This window comes from Anolis sagrei, chromosome 1 (assembly GCF_037176765.1).
Source record: "Anolis sagrei isolate rAnoSag1 chromosome 1, rAnoSag1.mat, whole genome shotgun sequence".
NCBI lineage: Eukaryota > Metazoa > Chordata > Lepidosauria > Squamata > Dactyloidae > Anolis > Anolis sagrei.
The window spans coordinates 93,705,097-93,726,606 of record NC_090021.1 but is presented as its reverse complement, the minus strand read 5'-3'; the positions used below and the strand labels follow the sequence as shown (position 1 = coordinate 93,726,606).

The 21,510-nt window shown below is 36.6% G+C and overlaps 1 protein-coding gene across 2 annotated transcripts in view; it reads left to right on the top strand.

Annotated features, from left to right (window-relative positions):
* The window catches only part of FIG4 (FIG4 phosphoinositide 5-phosphatase), a 71,837-nt gene that overhangs the window by 30,384 nt on the left and 19,943 nt on the right, over window positions 1-21,510 (top strand). For both annotated transcript variants that reach the window (XM_060753157.2, XM_060753159.2), the window contains 7 exons: window positions 1,517-1,679; window positions 5,868-5,965; window positions 14,140-14,273; window positions 15,685-15,801; window positions 18,941-18,986; window positions 19,890-20,038; window positions 21,004-21,170. In XM_060753157.2, the coding sequence (XP_060609140.2) occupies window positions 1,517-1,679; window positions 5,868-5,965; window positions 14,140-14,273; window positions 15,685-15,801; window positions 18,941-18,986; window positions 19,890-20,038; window positions 21,004-21,170 (874 nt within the window). The remainder of the gene's footprint in view (window positions 1-1,516; window positions 1,680-5,867; window positions 5,966-14,139; window positions 14,274-15,684; window positions 15,802-18,940; window positions 18,987-19,889; window positions 20,039-21,003; window positions 21,171-21,510) is intronic.

Below are 21,510 nucleotides of genomic sequence, written 5' to 3'. Positions count from 1 at the left end.
TGATGACTGCTGGACAGACCACAAGTTAATTCAATTTACCATGGCCATCTTGGATCGAATGGCATAACATTTGAAAACGTTGATCATTTTCCCTACCTTGGCAGCCACCTGTCAACAAAAGTCAACACCGACACTGAAATACAACACCGTCTCAGCTCTGTGAGTGTAGCATTTTCTTGAGCAGAGAAGTGTTTGAGGATTGGGACATTCGTAGGGATACCAAGATGCTTGTTTATAAAGCTATTGTGCTCCCAATCATGTTATATGCCTATGAAATGTGGACTGTCTACTCAATTTCTGGAATATGTTCCCTCCAAAAATCCTGCGTATATCTTGAGAAGACAGGTAGACAAATGTCAGTGTGCTGGAAGAAGCAAAGATCACCAGCATTCGCCATCAACTTCACTGGACTGGCCACGTTGTCCAAATGTCCGATCATCATCTTCCAAAGCAGTTACTATACTCTCAGTTCAAGAATGGAAAACAAAAAATTGGTGAACAGGAAAAGAGATTTAAATATGGGCTTAAAATCAACCTAGAAATCTTTGGCATAGACACCTAGAACTGGGAAGCCCTGGCCCTTGAGCATTCTAACTGGAGGTTAGCTGTGACCAACAGTGCTATGGAATTTGAAGAGCCACAAATGAAGGGCAAAAGGGAGAAACATGTCAAAAGGAAGGCACATCAGGCCAACCCTGACCAGGACCACCTTCATCTGGTCACATCATGTACTGAAACCCTTTAATGCACGAATGAAGAATCAAAGCTTGTAAAAGAACATCCAGGTCAAAAATCAGTCTCTACAGTCACCTATGGACTCACTGCCAAGACCCTACGCTTGGAAGGCAATCATTCTCGGACACGATGGATTGCCGATGATGATGATGCAGGTATCTTGTCTACAATATATTTTCTCCAGGAAATTTCCTCCTGAAAGAGTTATCATGGAGAAAAGGTATTTTCACTGAAGTTTTATCCTCAATCCTTGTTTCTACAACAAGCCACATTTTTCAAAATCCAGTTAACACAAGGACAGAAAGTGAGGTGAAATCCTTTGAACAGGGGCACAGACAGCAAAGGAAACACCACACAGTTGTTAACTTTTCCCTATGCTATCAAAGCCCCCCCCCCCCCCCGGGTATATATATGGCTGGAGTTACACTTACAAAATGCATATGTTCTGACTAACATACAAATTCAATTTAAGAACAAATTTACAGAACGGATCTAATTCGTAATTTGGGGACTGACTATACAGCGTAAGGCTGCTATTGTGTAGAAGGAAACAAAACAAAAGTGTTCTTGTCATTCTTTTTGAATTACTTTTGTTTAGGTCTGGTATTCAAGTCATTTAAGTTGGTTTGTGTTAAGATGAATACAACAAATGTCTTACTAAGTCCTCCTTTAATGAAAATTAAATTTTTGAATGAAAGTCTAATGTTCTATTTTGAGAATGTAGCTAAATATTTGAAGCAGCATACTATATTAATTGTTTTGTTTGTTGTTTTTTGTCTAGGGCGATGTAGCAAATGAAGTAGAAACTGAGCAAATACTTTATGATGCTTCAGTGTTGTCCTTTTCTGCTGGGAGCTATTCGTCTTATGTCCAAGTACGGGGTTCTGTTCCCCTGTATTGGTCTCAGGACATCTCAACTATGATGCCAAAACCACCAATTACATGTATGTACAATGTATAAATGGTGTTATTTAACAAATGTACAATCTCAAATGAAATAATGAGAATCTATTTATTAGTCAGTTGGGAGCTTCAAGGAAGTGTATCCTTGACAACATTTTTAAAAAGAGAGGCCTAAGGAGGGCATGTGAGAAGAGGAGGACAACATGGTAAACATGTGACTTGCAGGTCGCTGGAATAATTCTCATAGTATGTGCTAAGCAGCAGTCTAGGTAACTTTCATTTTTGTGACACCCCTCCCCTCCTGCTAAAATTCTATGTAGAACATCTGTGTTTGTTGTCCCACTTCATTCAGTTGTCATGTCGCATTGTTCAAACTGCAGCTTCTTCTTCATGACCTCTATGTCTGAGATATGTGAGGTTTCTACCTGTGCAAGATTTTGTTCAGAATTTTCCAGAGCTGAGTTTTTCCTCTTCCCCTCTGTTTATTTTAGCCCAGCAGGATACTATTATCTCAATTTCTTTTTGTCTGCTAGTTGAACAGCTTTCTTTTTGGCGTTCTCCTCTGAATAGCTTTCCCCCTTGCTATTTTCATCATCTTTCTACTTCAAATCAGTTTCTTTTAAAAAATACTATACTTCCCAACTGCCTTTCTCCCACTGAATACTCCTCCCACCCCCTGTTCCTCTGACTGTCTTCTCATTTTATGGCTTCTTTTATGTCTTTATTTAACTTGTGCATTACTTGTAAATAATAGTTTCTTTATCTGATAAGACACGACAGGCTCCTACTCTGTTTAGTAGAAAAGCACACAGTTGAAAATTGCTCAGTCTGTAAGGGATTCATATTCCAGGGTTTAAAAACAAGGTCCCAGTGGTTTAAAATGCACTGTTGCAAGAAATCTGTTCAGGTTCTTTGCTGCATAGGACAAACCACTGTTTTCAACTTTGTCAGTGGTTTCCCACCATATGGAAGACGAAGTCCACATTGGAAATACTGAAAGAGATTCTTATCTTGTCGACACCAACTCTGTCTGGCTTTAACTATGGAGGATTCTGTTGTACCTCAGCCTATTACTATTTCTGTAGCAGAAGAATCTCAATCCAATCTCAGAGTAATGTTGGGCAAGGCACACTTTAAATCAAGTTGCAAGAGACGATATTTTCTGATGACCATTCTGCTCCTAAACAGAAAAAGGATGAGGCTCTGAAGAAAACAAAAGAAATCAAAACATAATCAATTTAATGTAAACCAGGATATTATCCTTCCTGTCCTTCATTTGATACTGACTTTTACTCTTGAAAGATCCTAGTATTCCTTGAATATATGGTATGGATTTGCATTCTGCATCTAGTGTACAACAGGTTTTCTCAAAGCAAAGGATTATTTGTTTGTTTGTGGAGGTCTTAGGAACAGAAATCAAATTTCATCACAGCAGATGTTTGAATGCTATACATTTTGCCTGTGAGCTAGCCCAAATGACCTGTACTCACATGTTTGAAACCTGCCCTACCTTCCCCACTTTTGGATCCCTGTACATTATATGGCGGACTATGAAACTGAGATAATCGTAGTTTGTTGGGCTAAGAGATGTGTGATAAGGAAATGGGGGAAAACACTAAGTTACTTAGGTCTGGAAAATTCCAAACAGAGTCTTGCACAGTCACACAACTTACTTGTATGAAGGCAGAGATTGCTACTCAGAGAACCACATTTTCAGATAAGCAACCTTTCCGTTTATTATCTTGTTAAATGAAACAATATTTTACATAGAATACTTCATAATTCTTTTCCTTTTTTACTCTTCCAAAATAAATATGGTATTTCAGCAAGACCACCTCTATTTAGAATCTGAAGTTTTCTTAGCTCAAATTGGCTCCAGTACTTTAGTTAACAGTTCTTTATATTTTGTTCCTGTTTGCTTTCGAGTTGTTTTCAGCATAGGGCAACTGTAAGTCATGGGGTTTTCTGAGGCTGAGACTTGCCCAAAATCACCCATTGGGTTTCCATGGCCATATAAGGAATTGAGCCTTGGTCTCCATAATCTTGGTCCAGTTATCAAATCACACCATGTCATAATAGTCAGTTGTATAATTTTGCTGCCTGAACTTAATGATCAGCTGAAGTAATGTGAGAAAGAAGATACAAAATAAAACACCAAATGTAGATTTAAGGATAATATAAAACTTGTGTTAGTAGCAAATGATTGGGAATTTGTAAAATTCCTATGCAATGCATTAATTATTCATTATGCTGGGGGAAATGAAAGAAAAAAGGAATTGGGCACGCCAAGGGCAAGATGGATGGATGGTATCCTTGAAGTGACTGGATTGACTGGAAGGAGCTCCATGGCTGACAGGGAGTCCTGGCATGGGCTGGTCTATGAGGTCATGAAGAGTCAGAAGCAACTGAACAAATAAACAACAACACTGCATTAATTGTGCAGTTAACTAACTTTTGAAAATACTTTCGTCTTTATTAGTTATTACCAAACACATAGGAGAGTCAGCATTACATCTTGTTGCTAATAAAACATTTCCTAAGTACGAAATTAGAACCTTACAAGGCCCAGGAATTGCTCTTGCTCTGTGTCTGTTATTTTGGCATTAAAGAACAGTGAGGTCTGTCCTGTTGTCAGCCTTCCTGTCCCCTACTAACCAATTATATGAGATAAAAGCAGGCAAGTGCAAACCATGATGGTGATTTACCATCATTCATTTTATTTTTAAATCCTTCAAGAAAGAGAAAGTAAGGAGACAGTAGATTGCTCTCTAGCTGGTATCACCCCACCGATGGAATGTTCTTCATCTGTCAGTAGAAAGAAGGAGGCCCTTTCTGGCTGTTTCCTCTTTCTCCTTCAGACCCCAGCAGTCCTGTCCCTCAAATTTTCTCCCGAAGATTGATAACCTCTTAGCAGTAATGCAGGAGTTTGTGTGGAATTCTGCAGGGGTCCCCATCCATCTGATACAGCTGTGACAGTTATACAAAGAATGGACCAGAATTGAAGAATCCAGATTTGCAATTAGTTTTACCCTGTGCCTTTCCAGAATAGGAATCTCCAACAACAACTCCCAGAAGCACTTTACTAGAATTAAGATTGCCACACACTGCACACTGCACTTACCCTATAATCCTTACATATCACCTGTCACATCAGCACTTTTAACCTTGTACCCATTACTCTGGCCCGGCCCAGTTTTATAGTGTTTTGTTGTATTGTTTATTGCTTGTTGTTTAATATGCTTTAACTGTTTTTAATTTGCTTAGGTGTTGTATTGTTATGTTGTGTTTTGAGGCCTTGGCCTTTGTAAGCCGCATCGAGTCATAGAATCATAGAATCAAAGAGTTGGAAGAGACCTCATGGGCCATCCAGTCCAACCCCCTGCCAAGAAGCAGGAATATTGCATTCAAATCACCCCTGACAAATGGCCATCCAGCCTCTGCTTAAAAGCTTCCAAAGAAGGAGCCTCCACCACACTCCGGGGCAGAGAGTTCCACTGCTGAACGGCTCTCACAGTCAGGAAGTTCTTCCTAATGTTCAGATGGAATCTCCTCTCTTGTAGTTTGAAGCCATTGTTCCGCATCCTAGTCCTTCGGGAGATGCTAGCGGGGTACAAATAAAGATAATAATAATAATAATAATAATAATAATAATAATAATTGTAATTGCTGCAAGATATATTTGTATTGTGGAAGGGGTTTTATGAAAACAAGAAGCATGGATCAGTTTTTCTTTATTTAAAACTTTAAATAAAGTTTTGTACGAGAAACCAAAATTTTTCACCTTTTGTACATCAAATGGTAATAATAATGGTGGTCAAATGCGCTTCTGTTCCAGTCTAACACAACAACAAATGTGCAAAAAGCAAAGTTGGCACTTTTGAAGTTAAAGCTCTGAAATGTTTTACCTATAAACAGTAACATGGCGGAAATCATTCAAAGAACAAAGAAAGTGGGAGAAAAAGAAGAAGACATTTGACAGTACCTTTTCAAAACTATTTCAGGGAAAGTTCCTTTTGTTATATGTGTTCTAGTGCAGACTCTTGTATTAATTTATGTAGTGGAATCGTTGTTTCATAATATAATGGGTGAGAAGGAAATAATATCACCAGTCGTGTTTATAAGTTAAAAATTGTGCTTTTTTACCCAGCTTTGTAGTTTTGTTACTAAATATGAATTTTAAAAACAAGATCCTATATGCATCATTCTAACAATAATTGCCCTTTTTTTAGTGGATCAGGCAGACCCATATGCACATGTAGCTGCTCTTCATTTTGATCAGATGCTCCAGAGATTTGGCTCCCCCATCATCATTTTGAATCTTGTGAAGGTAAAGCATCGCTAATGAATCTTTTTTGAGTGTTTGTTTCTATTTTCTTGTGGTTATTTTTCCATGTCTTTTGTCTCTGAGAGAGATTATTAAATGATCTTATTTTTGGTTTTTGGTGGAGGGGGAGGAAATGTTTTCAGAATTGACATACAAATTTGGTAACAGGATCAGCTGAAGTTTATGCAGTGCACTCTTGAATATCGCAAATGTCTATATAAAGAAAAACATTTGGATCAAAAAACAACATTTTTGTTTGAACTTACAGATGTCTTCATACTTTTATTAAATATTTCTGTGCATAAAATATTATTTTGTGTATCTTAATTCTTCTGTGTAAAATCATGAAAGTCTATTTGTAATTCCATAAATTTCATTGTCTTAAGCTATGTTTATGATGATTCCATTACTTTCTATTTGTAAGGAAAGGTTGCTAATTCTTTCGTCTTCATAGTCTTTGCAACTTGCACAAATGGGATTACCACCTGTGTCAGCACAGTGGGTCATTTGGAATATTCTAGAGCTATTACATAAGCTTTTTGGCAGTAGCCTCACTCAGTTTCTGTGTGCTATGTCAGCGTGCTTCCTGCCTTAATGCTCAGCATTGGGGGAACATTCTGTTAGGTTTTAGGTCTGACTTTTTAGGTTTTCTGTCAGACTTTTGATTTTCACTTACTATAGTCTTAGATTATCATTTAGATTTGTCATTTTGGCTTGCTTCATGGTTTTGGTCTAGTTTGGATTTCTCTTGTAATTGGATTGCAGTCCAGTTCAGGCTAGTGTTGGCCACTCTCCCTCTTCAGAGTTTATGGCCTTTCTGGCTTCATTTAAAAACTGCATCTTGGGGCACAATAATTCCACACTCAAAGTGTTCAGAAGAACAGAGAATGATTACTTTGCATACGTTGGTCTCATTGAGGTGTAACTTCTCATTGAGGTCTCATTGACCCGTGGCCATTCCACTCTTCCTTACTGTGAGCTTTTGTAGGTTCCCTGTGTTATAAATATATCTTGGGCCATTGTAAAGGGCACAGTTTCTGAAAGCTGATAGGTAAATCTGGACTTCTATTAGTTTTACCCTGTTTATCCTGCACTTTAAGATACTTTTTGCCAGTAGTTTTACTTTTGTGATTTTAGAAACTTCTGCTTGAACTCTGTAATTATCATAATTTGGCGAGTAAATATTAATAATTATTTCCAAATGCATTCTTAAGTATGAAGGCTGTGCTCAGCCAGCTTCAACTCTGGCAGCTTTTCAGACAACATTCAGACAACATTTATCTGAGGCTACTGCATTAGTGAGTTGAGAATTTGAACTTCCTGGCTTTTCTTGGTAATAATCTAATTGCATGTAATGCTTGTGCATTTTCCTCACATTAATTTATAGGCTCTTGATCAAAATAGCCTTTTGATCTCTTGAAAACATAATTTAGTCACAGGGAGTTAGTTCTGCAGTGGGAAGCAAACTACTCACCCAACCCAAATAGTTAATTTGTTTTCATTTTCTTCGCTCTAGATCACTTTCAGAATAGCTGATCCCATAGCCTTGCGCTATGATAGTTAAAGTTGTGTCAAACTGCAGTAATTCTACCATGTAGAAGCTAAGAGGCCAGAGCTAGGATAAATAGAGGTACTGTTTAAACCATTAATAGTTGCTAGTTGCTATTTTTCTCCATATTCTAGAATCCCTCAAAGGTATCCTAGAATATGCATTATCATCTACCCAGGTAAACACTTTTTCTAGGCAGCACAGTCATGAGTAAATTACATGTGTATGGCATGTTTTGAATCAAACCAAAATGGAGGCAAGGGTCTGTAGCTAAAAGAGCGATGATTCCCATGTGTCATTTTTAAATTGCTGTGTCCATATGGTAAAACAAGACTTGGAGCCAACCCAGATGCTTCTTGTTATAGTTCTTTTAAAACTGAAGGAGATTTGAGGGAAGTCTGGAAAGGAGATGAAAAGATTCATTAAAATAATTGAAACCCATCCTGAAGAAATCTGGGAAACAAGCAACAGATGGAAGAAGCTTTTCAGCTAGCATTAAATTTCTAATAAATTTTCTGCTGTTTTGTTATTCATGACAGGAAAAATCTTGTGATGACCAAGCTTTTGTGGCACTTTACTAGCTTTTATTTGGCATCTGAAGCCTTTTTAATCCGCAGGTATTTATCTTGATGTTTCATCTTTATTATTATTGTCATGGTTGGTCCTGAAAAGGTCCATTGGTTGTTTTGCTTTCTTGCTTGCATGCTGCAAGTCGCTTCTGGAGTGACAGAATCAGCCGTCTACAAAGACAAAACAAAAGCTCATCCCTTGTTTGGGTATCAGCCAGCACGTCAACGACTTAAATCATGAAATAGTTTTCTAAGATCTACACAGACACTCGCTGGAACACCCCAGCAAGCGAGAATCCAAAAGTGGCAGGCTCAAACCCAGAATCTCAATCAATGGCTGATACCAAATGAGAGACTTCCCCCCTGGGCACACAGAAAACTGGGCGACTTGGAAGGCGCTGAACAGACTGCGCTCTGGCAACATGAGATGCAGAGCCAATCTTAAGAAATGGGGCTACAAAGTGGAATCCATGACATGCGAATGTGGAGAAGAGCAAACCACTGACCAGGTGGTCCTGCAATGCAACCTGAGCCCTGCTACATGCACAATGGAGGACCTCCTTGCGGCAATGCCAGAGGCACTCCAAGTGACCAGATACTGGTCAAAGGACATTTAATCAACTACCAAGCTTGCAAACTTTGTGTTTTGTCTGTCTGTTTGTTTGTTTTGTTAAAAATGTAATACAAATGTCTGGTTGCTCCTGACACGATAAATAAATAAAAATCTGTATTATTGAAAGCAAAGGACATGTAAGAAATTCGAACACAGAGAATACCTATTCTCATTAGATACTTCTCTACTTTCATTTATATTCTACTTCTGGTGTGGGTCATGCTGCCTAAATATGTTAGATTTATAGTTAGCATTTGTTATGATCTAGCAATTGCTCGTCTACCTGTCCTTCCCAGTACAAGGTTTTGATATAAAACTGAGTGTCTTGTGTGTAATGAACAAGAGCAGTAATTTTTGTAATGTTTTAAATCCAGCCTTGGGAAAGTCTTGACTTGTGTTTAATTTCTGTTACATTTGGTAAAACATGTTACACAGTACATGTATGGTCTGTATGTGCCTCCATGTGAACAGGCAGTCCCATTCTCCAGAAAGGAGTGAAGTAAGGATGATTTAGTACAATTTGGAAGTATTTTTCCATATGAAGGGTCATGCAAGATTGGCTGGGTTTTGTATTTACTATTTTTATTTTCATTGGTTAAGGATTTGATATGCCTCCTTTTTTGATAGTTTAATTACATATTTAATTTGTGCATGTTGTCAGTTTTATCTGTTTGTTTTGGCTATAGAAATCTGTCTTAAATCCCAAACTGAGAGAAGAAGGGATATAAATCAATCAATCAATCAATAATGTTGTATAATCTATAACACAATGGATTTGATAAATAGCAAATGTATAGGCTTATACTGTATTTATATTACTACATTTTAATTTTCCCCAGTGATAGAAAGGTAACTGAAGTGTTTGTGGCTTCAAATAGCCTGTGGATTTATGGCTATCCATTATCAAATCCACCAAGAAATTTAACTATATTTGAAATTATATGTAATAATAGTCTAGCCAAACAAGAAGCTTCAAAATTATATAGAAACCTACAGGAAGCTCAATTTGGCAAACCAATAAGAACAACACTTGTTTAGGAATCATATTTAGAATCAAAGCAGTTGAAAATGTATGGAATTCAATTTGGGAAGCCTTATTTTGTAAATCAAAGCTCAAATGAGAGAGAACGTGTTGAAAATTATCCCTCAATTGTATTATTATCCACTCAAGTTGCACAGACTCAATAATGGAGTGTCAAAATTATGCTGGAGTGGGTATGGAGCATTAGGAGATTGGAATGATATATGAGTGTTACAGTCAAATATAACAAAGTTTTGGAAACAGGTCTTAACTCGGATAGGCCAAATAAAAAGTCCAGAGGGAAGTTATTTTTAATTTTTTATTCAAAAACACAAACGAGAATTTACTGACTAAAGGCCTTATTTTTGGTATGCACTGCAAGAATGAAGATAGTTAAGTATAGAAGACATTGGAGAATCTACTGGTATATAATTGGTTAAATAGAATATGGGCTATATCTCAATCTGAAAAATTCCTCAGTTTGCTTTCAGATTAAATGGATCATTTCTCCTGTTTTTGTTTTAGACAATGTCTCTTCTGGTTCTGTCTGTTGTTGACTTTGTGTGCTGTGACTCGTAGCTCTGTTTGCCTGAAGCTCCAGCTGCGATGAGATGCCATGTTCTCTGTCTTTCCAGTTCCAATGAATATTAAGTATCATTGGAAAACATCATTGCAACCATGGAGATGGTTCAGAATCCCACTTAGACTTCAACTTTTCCTCTTGAGTTGCAGCAAAAGTAAAATCTACTTAAATGGCCCCTTCAAACTTCTCCCAAGCCAAATCAAGTGGTTGTGCATAATATTTTGTGGCAGTCCCACTCCTTTATATTAAGATTAATCTAACTTCTCCTAATGTTAGTCTGAGGTAGTCTGGATTTAAACAGAATGACATATGTCCCATTCAGGGAGAAAAATATAAATTAAATTAAATATATTAAAAATATGATACAATCTGCCTTTTGTGTCCATTGATCCTGTATCTGCAGATTCAACCATTCACAGCTTGAAAATACCCAATGTATTATAAACCTTGATTTTGCCATTTTACATATAAAAGGGACACCGTTGTGCTACTCCACTGTATGTGATAGGACCTGAGCATCCAAGATTTTGGTATCCATGGAACCAAACTCTGGTGGATACAAATGGCCCATTGTATGGAGATATTCTTAAGGCATGGAAATACTCAGGACATATAGATGTATAAAAATGTTTAGTTTAAAAAGCTCAATGTGAGGAACCTTTTGAAATAGTCCAATTAAGGCTATGTTCAGCAGTCACAGGGTTTGATCTGCTTAGGAAAAAGAAACTTGGGATGGGGAGAATGAAATCGAATGTCTGGCAATCTGAATTGACACTTTTCTCTCATTTTTGTATTCTGTTGTAGGTCACCACATATTTGCAATAGTTATGTTATTAAAATACGTTGAGAAGCTAATAGAGCATGCCTTTGAAGAGTTTTTTTTATTACTGATCCTTGTAATGAGTCAAAGATTTGGTGTGATTCATAACTACCTTTTTCTATTAGGTTTCTAAATGTCTTTTTAATGCTTTGGCACTATTGTTAAATGTCTAAGCCTGTTAGGTCATCTGTGTGTGTCTGAAATGCAAAACTTGAACTTTTCAGATCTACAAGATAAAACGTAAACTTTAATTAAAAAAATTAGAAATGTGCCTTTAAGAAGCTTAGCACGAGGCTGTTGTAAACAGCGATGGAAATAGGATACAGCAAAATGGTTTGCTTCTTATATTTTTAGACTGAGTTAGAACTGAAATGTGTACCTAGGCACACATGATTGCGCCATGTGAATCATTATGTGTTCTTATTCACAGGGCTAACAATGTGTTTCTCTGTAGGTGCTCAGTACTAGGATATTGAATTAATTTTCTCCTCACACTTGCATATGGAGATGCGAGGAGTATTTTCTTCCACGTGTGATTGAGGATTAAATCAATTTCCTAATAACCAAATGTTTTTCTAATTCAAGAGTCTACAGTTTAAAGAGAATATTAAAAGGTCAATGAAATCTTTGTTTTCTTTGTTCTAATGTGTTTGCTTGTTTAGGATGATATAGAAAGAGATAAGAGTTGGTAATGCCTATTCTTGTTATTTATGGAAGCATGACTTCCATGGTATTAATTTTAACAGGTTTTATATTCTAAAACACAGAGAAAAATTAATTTGGGTGGAAGATGAGCTTCAAAATGTAACTCCCAGATCTTCTTTTATGGTTTGAAATGTTGTCATTTTGAGCCTCAGGTTTACAATTTTTTAAAAAACTTAAAGTGCCTCTAAATGTCTCCAGAATTTTTTTTCCATGTATGTCACATCTAATGCTGTCTTGCATCACTTATGACCCCTTTTGCTTTTGTTTTCCTGTTCTGTTTCTTGTTCTGTGTAAATTCTTGGAAGTATTTTTATTTAGTCACTTCTGTAAGGTGACTTCACAGAGGTTATGCAGTAGAAGCGAGTTTTCAGCTCTGCATGTGTACAATGGACTGCAAGACCATATTTTTCAACTAAATTGGAACTAAAAGTCACTTTTTTGTGGATTTGAAGAGTGCGGTGGAGGGTACTTCATAATTCTATGATTCCTGGAACCATCATCATTGGGAATGTTATTTCATTTCAAAACTTTTTTAAATGTTTCAAAACTTTTTAAAAAGTGTGGGTCTGCTTTTGGCTGATGAGATAATCAAGTTAATGAGGATTGTTGTTGTGTGCCTTCAAGTCATTTCAGACTTAAGGCGACCCTAAGTCTGGGAACCCCTGCTCTAAAGTCACCATAAATGTACTATGATATAGTACAATATATTATATAATACAAATAGTATAATATACTGGTACTGTAGTATATATTGTGGTATAATAATATAGTACAATATAATACTATATAATAATTGTATATTACAGATTACATGTAATATTACAAATAATATTGCAGTACAATGGGGTTTTTTCCCATGTCAGAAGTGACTTGAGAAACTGCAAGTTGCTTCTGGTGTGCGAGAATTGGCCATCTGCAAGGATGTTGCCTGGATGTTTCCTGATCCAGGCAACATGTGGGAGGCTCCTCTCATGTCCCCACATGGGGAGCTGGAGCTGACAGAGGGAACTAATCCACACTTTCCCCGGATTCAAACCTCTGACCTGTCAGTCTTCAGTCCTGCTGGCACAAGGGTTTAAACCCATTGTGCCACCGGGGTCTCCGAGTACAGTGACATAGTACAATATAGTAATATATAATAATAATATTGTGCTATGCTAATAAGATATTGTATATGCACATATAGTATTGATAATATTATAATGGAATACAATATAATACTAATAATAACACAATATAATATATTATAATCATATTCTACTATAGTAATCCTAATATATTAAATATAATTACTACTGATAATATATAATAAAGTGATATGCTGTTTTATTATTGTATATTTGTATATTTTAAGTTGTAATGTTTTGAATTGTGAGCTGTTTTGAGTTTCCGCATGGAGAGATAAAGTGGGATATAAATACATTTAATTTTTTAAAAATGTGCAAAAATGGCATTGGACTTCAGCCAACCAAGAGACCAACCTTTTCTCACCCTTGAGATAAGGTAAGATGTTATAAATGAGGTGGAAGAGGTGAGAAAGGAAAAAAGAGAGAAGGAGAATAGGAGGTGAGAAAACCAAGAAGAAAAACTATTATATGGGATCAGTTAATCCAGTTATCACAATTCCTCTAGTTCTGAGTCTGGTTTATACTGGTGGATGATTCTCTGTTCTATATATATATTTATTATTGGCAAATGTTATTGGGTTTGCAAAATGAGATATTTACTTAAATAAATGGGAATGCTATTTTTGTATAGTGAAATTGTCACAGAATGATGTTTCCAATATGGGTGAATAAAAAGCTCACAGGAAATGCAAATAATGCTGTGTGGCTTCATTGCAATCGCCCCACAAAATGTCCGCATTTTCTCAAAATATTGGTTGCTTGATGTCTGATATGAGAATTCTGTTTTTTCTTGCCATGATTATGCTCTAGGATTATTACAGGAAATGCAGAATAGAAGGAAATCAATAGTATTATAAAATGATTATCAAAGAAATATTCTCTCTTAAACAAGTGGCAATCTTGAATGTTTGCATTCATACATATGAAGCACAAATCTGAATAAGTATTTTGTTTCATGTGCATATAAAACCAGAATAGGACTCCCAATACCTTTTTGTTTAGTTGAACAAAATAGGCAAGTCAGAAACAAGTGATTCATTTTCTAATGTCTATAATGATTGCCCTCACGAAAGGTTCCCTGCCCTTGTTGAGAGGTCAGGCTATTTCTGGCTTATAGTAAGTGATTTAGCAACATATTTTGGTTTTCGCTGTGAGCATACATACTTTTAATTTAATGTTTATTTTTGAAGGAACGCGAAAAAAGAAAACACGAAAGGATACTGAGTGAAGAACTTGTTGCTGCTGTAACCTACCTCAATCAGTTTTTACCTCCTGAGCATGCTATTGTATATATTCCTTGGGATATGGCCAAGTATACAAAGAGGTGTGTGTTTCCAACCCCTCCCCCCCCATTTTTTATTGTTTCATCTTTTCAATACCTTGCTTGAGTAATAATAAAGCTTTATTTATACCACGCTTCATCTCCTCGAAGAGACTTGGGGCAGCTCACAAAAGCAATCAAGGTGCCACGCAGAAGATTAAAATTACATAGCACCAAAACAATACATAAATTAACTGAATACAAACAATAAACAACATCAATTGATAAAATTAAGAGTTTAAAATTTCTAAAACATAGTCAAACTTGTGGGTCATTGGGCTTCTTCAGTCACGAACTAAAGTGCTAAGCAATAATGGTCGATGTCATCACATACAACCATAGTACACTACTCCAGGTCAAAGGCCTGTTTAAATAGCTATGTCTTTAGGCTAGACTGAAAGTTTTGGAGAGTTGTGGCTAATTCCAGTTGGGGCTAATTCCAGTCCGGGGAGCCTCCACCGAGAAGCCCGTCTCTCTTGTCCCTACCAATTACACCTGTGACGGTGATGGGATCAAGTGAAGCACTTCCCCAGCAGATCTCAGGTCCCGCACCGATTCATAGAAGGAGATGCGGTCTCTAAGATAGGTTAGACCCGAAGTGTATACACTTAATTTCCATTGGTGCTCATATTTATACAAACTTCATTTCCACATAACATTGCTTTTATCTGCACCCTTTCTTTTTATACATCCTTCTCTTTTTTAAAAAAGGAAAAAAGAAAAATAGGAGGGTCTATCCTAATCTAGTCACAAAGAAAGCTGATATCATATGCTTCACCCTCTAGTCTTCTCTTTACTAACTCTTTTCTGGTATTACAACATCAACAAAAACTTTAGTTTATTCTTCAAAACTGAAAGAGAAATTTGAGGCAGCATTCAAGAAGAGTCCTGATCATTGTTAGCATCATTGTGACACATTGTAGACCAGTTTGTTGAAATTGACATTTTGTAGAAGAATGTAGGCTTGGAGTTCCAATTCAACATTTTTTTTGCTTCCTGCACATCTAAATTGTCTGTGATTCATTTGTTTTAGTAGTGTTAGAAAACCAGAGTGTCTTTGTTTATCTTATGTTTCAGAGCGCTTCAGGAGTCCGCATGATCATCTTCATTTTCTTTGGGATGCCTTATCCAGCATGTTGGGATGACTAATAATGATTAGGCATTAGTGATCTTTTCTTCTGACATTGCTACGTATAAATCTCATTCTGCTGGAATAAATAGTTATGATTTTACTAATAGTGTGTGAATTTCAAGGGGTTTTATCCTTCTAAAAATCTGTCCCAAAATAGCACTTTGCACTTAGTACATGCAAAGTAGGGTTTTATTTTATAAGATGGCATAAACTGAAGTTAATTAATTGAGGACATATTTCAACAGAGAATTACATCTATTTTTTCCTTTTATTCCCATATAGCAAACTTTGTAACGTCCTTGACAGACTGAATGTGATTGCAGAGAATGTGGTGAAGAAAACTGGTTTCTTTGTAAATCGCCCTGATTCCTACTGCAGTGTTTTGCGCCCAGATGAAAAGTATGTGTAGAAAAGAGTAGTGTTAAGTGCAATCATTTTTAAAATGACTAAAATTAATAGAAATCTACATTTATTCCTTTTAATGATAACTTACATATCAAACGTGAAATTAAGCACCATATATTTTTTGTAATAATGACCCATTTCTTTGTTTGAAATGCAGTAAAGTTTTATGAATTATTTTATGTCCTTTCAAAGTCTCCTGTCAACTTATGAACTTCATAAGATTTTCTTAGGCAAGAAATACTCAGAGGAGGTTTTGTCAATTACATCCACTGAAATATAACCTAAGTACCTGGTACTCATTGGTGGTCTCCCTTCCAGGTACTAACTAGGGCTGACCCTGCTTGGTCTCTAGTTTTGTACATGTGGCTGATTTATTTTTGTGTTGTCAAAGGCTTTCATGGCCAAAATCACTGGGTTGCTGTGAGTTTTCCAGGCTGTGTGGCCATGTTCCAGAAGGCCCAGATACTTTGCAGTGAGTCCATCTTCTGAAACATGACCATACAGCCTGGAAAACTCAAAGCAAACCAGTGATTTATTTTTGTTTCATGTTCCAAGAATCCTGATTATTTTACAGTGCAAATTGTATTAGGGCTAATGTGACCTTGATTCCTTCCAATCATTAGCTTTTAAATCTATGCTGTTGTCAACATGCTATTAGAGACAGTTCAGTTTGGTTACTTGCATGATTGTGAAATAATCGCCTTTGTATGCTCAACAAATGTCTTTTTAAGATGGTTACTTGTGTATCTGTTAATCAAGCATTTTAAAAGTTTCAGTCCTGCATTTTAGAGCCCTTTACAGTATCAAACAAAAGGTGTGATGAATACTTTGAAGGAAGAAGGGATCAGCTTTAGGAAGGCACCAATCCAAATCTAGGTGCCAAACAAGAATGCCAGACATTATTGTAAGGAGTTTCTACTGCATTTTCATTTCCTCCATCAAAAGAGTAAGACCCTTACACTCCTTTAGGTACCTCTTGTTGCTCCAGGGAAATTCTATGGGCAACCTTCACCAGAACTTGACCATAAACTTGCCTTTGGAGACCTGGAGTTTTCTAGAGAGAACATGATAATCAAATCTATAAATAATCAAATTCACAATATGGAGGGACCTGTAATGGCCGCCCTGAGTCCCCCTTCGGGGGAGAGAAGGGCATGGTAGAAATGCATGAAATAAATAAATAATAGCAATCCCAGATACTTTGCAATGAGTCCATGCAAATTTACACCTGTATCATAGGCGTGCACAATGTAATATTTTTTACTAAATATTGCTAAAAAAGGTTTAATGACAAATTGCTATTAACATAATCTTATTAACCTAATCCACTGTAATTCAAGTTAATGGTTTTACTAAATTGTTACCAAACACTTTATAAGGCCATTTTCCCTTTTGTGTGTGAATTTTTTGCTTCACTTTTCCCATTATTAATTCTGAATTCCGATATTGCATATCTTCCTGTAAAAGGTTAAGCAAATATACATTAAAAATCGATCTATACACCTAATAAAAGTGACACATAATAAAAGTGAAAATATGTATGTGCGTATGTGACTGGATCATCCACTTACACAGCCAAATTCCTGCCTCCACAAGCAGCTATAGCTCCCACTGCTCAGGAGACACCAATGGCCCTCCCTTCAGTGACATTAAAGGTTATAGTGAGTGCCATGAACATGTAGCCCTATCCCTGCCAATGTCCTCCCCAAACACCATACTGCCCACCACCCAAGTGAAGGATTTCATGCAGGGACCATTTCAGCCTAGATTTTCTGTTTTTTCTCCACAACAGCCCAGTATTCCTTACTCTCTCCATTGGTATGGAAGATGCATGACCTCACCCACTGCCTCTCCCTTAATCCTTTCCTATTCTTTTCTATGGCACACAGCAAACAGGGGAACTGATCAGCAACTGAACATACTAGAGAGGCTTGGGGAGAATTCACCATGATTTATAGGAGTTGTAGATACTGGGGTGTATAGTTCACCTGCAATCTAAGAGCACTGAACTCCACCAACAATGGAACTGTAACTAACTTGACACACAGAACCACCATGGCCAACAAAAATACTGGAGTTCTTTGGAGGGATTTATTGGAATTGTAGTTCACCTACATCCAGAGCACACTACGAACCCAAACAATGATGGATCTGCACCTTCCTTTCTGGGAATTGTAGTTCACTCACAATCAGAGAAACTACAACTTCCCCGTTGATGGACCTGGACCAAACTTGGCACACAGAATTCCCATGACTAACTCTACCTACTGGAGGCATTTGAGGGGATTGACTCACCATAGTGGGAGTTGTAGTTTACCTAGCAGCCAGAGACCACACTGAACCTCACTAGAGCCTCTAGAGCAAACTTGCTCAACATAACAAACTTTAAATACTGATGGAGCTTTTCAGGATTAACCTGGCATAATATGAGCTGGTCTGAGTTCCTCTACGGAGGTAGGGAAGATCGGGATATAAAAGTTTTAAATAAATAAATAAATAAATAAATAAATAAATAGTTCACCCACAACCTTATGCATTTTGTACAATTAAAAATTGACTTTTTCAAATAACCCGAGCAACACTGGGTACCCAAGCTAGTTAAAATATTTTTCAAAATCATAGAGAATTCAAATCAGGACATCTGATATGTCTCAGGCATGAGGAATCATGGTCCTCTCTGTTTTGTCAGATTGCATGTTGAAGAATGATAGCAGATTTAGTAGAACAACATATCAAATCTAACACAATTAGTATCCCTGGCTTAAAGGGGCAATAAATAGTTATGCAAGCATTGCTGTGAAGGATTGCCAAAAAGCAAATTGATTGCTGTTGATAGACTGAAACTTACATCAAGGAAGAAAGTTATCTAGTGGTGCCTACAGTGAACCTGAATTGAAAATTAATACTATATTATAGTTTTTATTGACTTTCTCTCTGCCTGGTTGAGGTTTACTGCATCCATTCAGGTCTTCTGTAGAATCACATTTCTACAGAATTCTCTCTCCTAGAATTTAGTTCATGAGATATAAATTGATGTGGCGGTATCTTGTGGGATTTTACTTTATTGGGTAAGGATAGAGTAAATCTAATTACTATATAAATGCATTGTAAGATATAGTGTTCTGTCCTACAGGTGGAATGAGCTGGGAGGATTTGTGGTTCCCACTGGCCGTCTACAGGTATTGAAATGGAATTAATTTTAAAACTAATATTATTATGGATCAATATGTGCTAAAATGTTTTTTAGGTTTTTTTTTCTTTGAAATAGACAGAAATATTTTTATATAATCATTTTATTAGCCTTCCCTCTCAATACAGTTGGAATACAGTTGTTCCTAAATATTCCTTTTGATTTTTTTGCTGTTAGGTCAGCTCTAACATGTTGACCTCCAAAAGCTCTAGTCATTAGCATCACTGCTCAAGTAATGTAAACTGAGGGCTGTGGCTTCCTTGTTTGAGGACATCCACATGTACTGCATTCTTCTAATGTACTTCAGCTTTGTAGCATGTTGTCAGCCTACTTTCAAGTCAGGTTTTTAGAAACTATGGTATAAATCCATTTTTATTGTCAACTAAAATAGATTAATAGAATCAGTGGTGATTTGGTAACACTTTTGCAAATGCCATTGATTCACTAACATTAGGATTTGGGCCTATGTCTGCAAGGTGGTTGTGTGCAGAAGTGAGGAAATGAAGTACTGGAAAGTAAGGCACAGACCTATGTAAAACTGTCATATGCCAACTTCTATATATGCATGCAATGTTAAGAGTTAATTATTGTAGTTTAAATAAAAGCACAATAGCTCTAATGATAATGGGAAGACTGGTTAGCTAAAATATATTCCTAATTAGTCTGATAGACATAGGTAAAATTGCACAAACTTCATATTTGGTAGGACGCCATGAATAGAAAGAAAACTGTCCTCACAGAGACCTTTGCAGTGAGTGGAACCATTTTTTTCAACTACGGTCCATTTGTACTGTGCACCTTACACCACATATTTATATCCTAAAGAATAATTTGCTATTTTACTAATGGGTTTCAAATTATAGGCCTTGTGTATATTTCATTTCTTTCATAGACAGGAATTCTTCGAACTAATTGTGTAGACTGTCTGGATCGCACAAACACAGCCCAGTTTATGGTTGGGAAATGTGCATTGGCCTATCAGCTTTATTCTTTAGGATTGATTGACAAACCCAACCTGCTGTTTGATACAGATGCTGTTAGGTAAGGTTTATACATTTTTTTCCCTGCAAAAAGTGATATAAATCAAGCATTTCTTTCCTTTTTGTTGTTACTTGTTGTTGACACTTGTCTTGCTGCTGTATATCATTTAAGGTCAATGCAGATATTTGTTTTTCAGTTCCTGGAAATCTGATTCATTGCATTTTCTTCAGGTTATGTCATTGTATATCTTGCTTTGTTTGTGACTTTTGTTGCTTACTCAAAGGTTTTTTTTTGTTTACTTACATTTATCATTTCACATAATAGTGAATTTTCACGTAATAGTGCAGTCAGTTTTATGTTATGTTTGTCCTTTATATAATTTTTTTTAAAAATGGAATATACCGTAGAGTCTCGCTTATCCAACCTTTGCTCATCCAATGTTCTGTATTATCCAACACAGTATGGCTCCCACCTGAATCCACAGTTTGAGAACCACCATTATAAGGCCTCGGGTACTTTCTAGGTCCTGGTACAAATAATGGAATTTAAGTTATTATAAGTTGTAGATAGGTTCATGTAAAAAATTCAGTCCTGCACATATCTGAACCATTTGCTACTTTGAAGGTGAAACGGTTCCCTTAAATTGAGCCCAGAAACAAACTGAATGAATGCCAGTGGATTTAGTGTAATATGGAATACAAAAGGTCTACCCACCACATTTTTCATTAGGGAGTCCCAAGAAAACATTGCATTTGTTTAAGTGAGTGGTGATTAAGGCATGAGTCACTCTGGCAAAATCATCCAAACTAAAAAGAAATTGTGCCTGGTGTATCAAATGAAACTGAATAAAGACATAATAATAATATTATTATTAAATTATTACAACCCCGGACTCACCGTGTCACATCACCTCGCTTCTGAAATTTAGCTCTGTGTCATGATGTGTTCTTGCATGCCTAGGAAATGGTCAATAGTAAGCTGTGTTCCCCATGTTGGAATTCTTCACAGTATTCTCTCTGGTTTAGATTATTTGAAGAATTGTATGAAGATCATGGGGATACCCTGTCTCTCCAGTATGGTGGTTCTCAGCTTGTTCACCGAGTAAAAACCTACAGAAAGATCGCACCCTGGACCCAGCATTCTAAAGATATTATGCAAACTCTTTCAAGATACTACAGTAATGCTTTTTCAGGTAAATTGCACTGCCTTTCAGGCAAAATGTCTTCTCCTTCTGCAGCCTCCCCCCCCCCCCCCCCGGCCATTGCTTGCTACGAATCCCTGCTTAAATATCCCCCTTGATGTGTTTTAGTAATTACCAACAGCAGTCAGTCTTAACAAAATGAGAACTATTTTTTAAAAAAGAACTTCAACAACTAGCCACCTAGTGGTTTTTGAATTTTATGATAAAGCTGAAATTAGGTCAAGCTAAGATGGTGACAGCATACAAAATATTTGGGTCAGGCCAAACTTCAAAATAAGTAGCATAGATATTGCATTAAGGCCTAAGGGGAAGAACATTGGTGTTATAATGC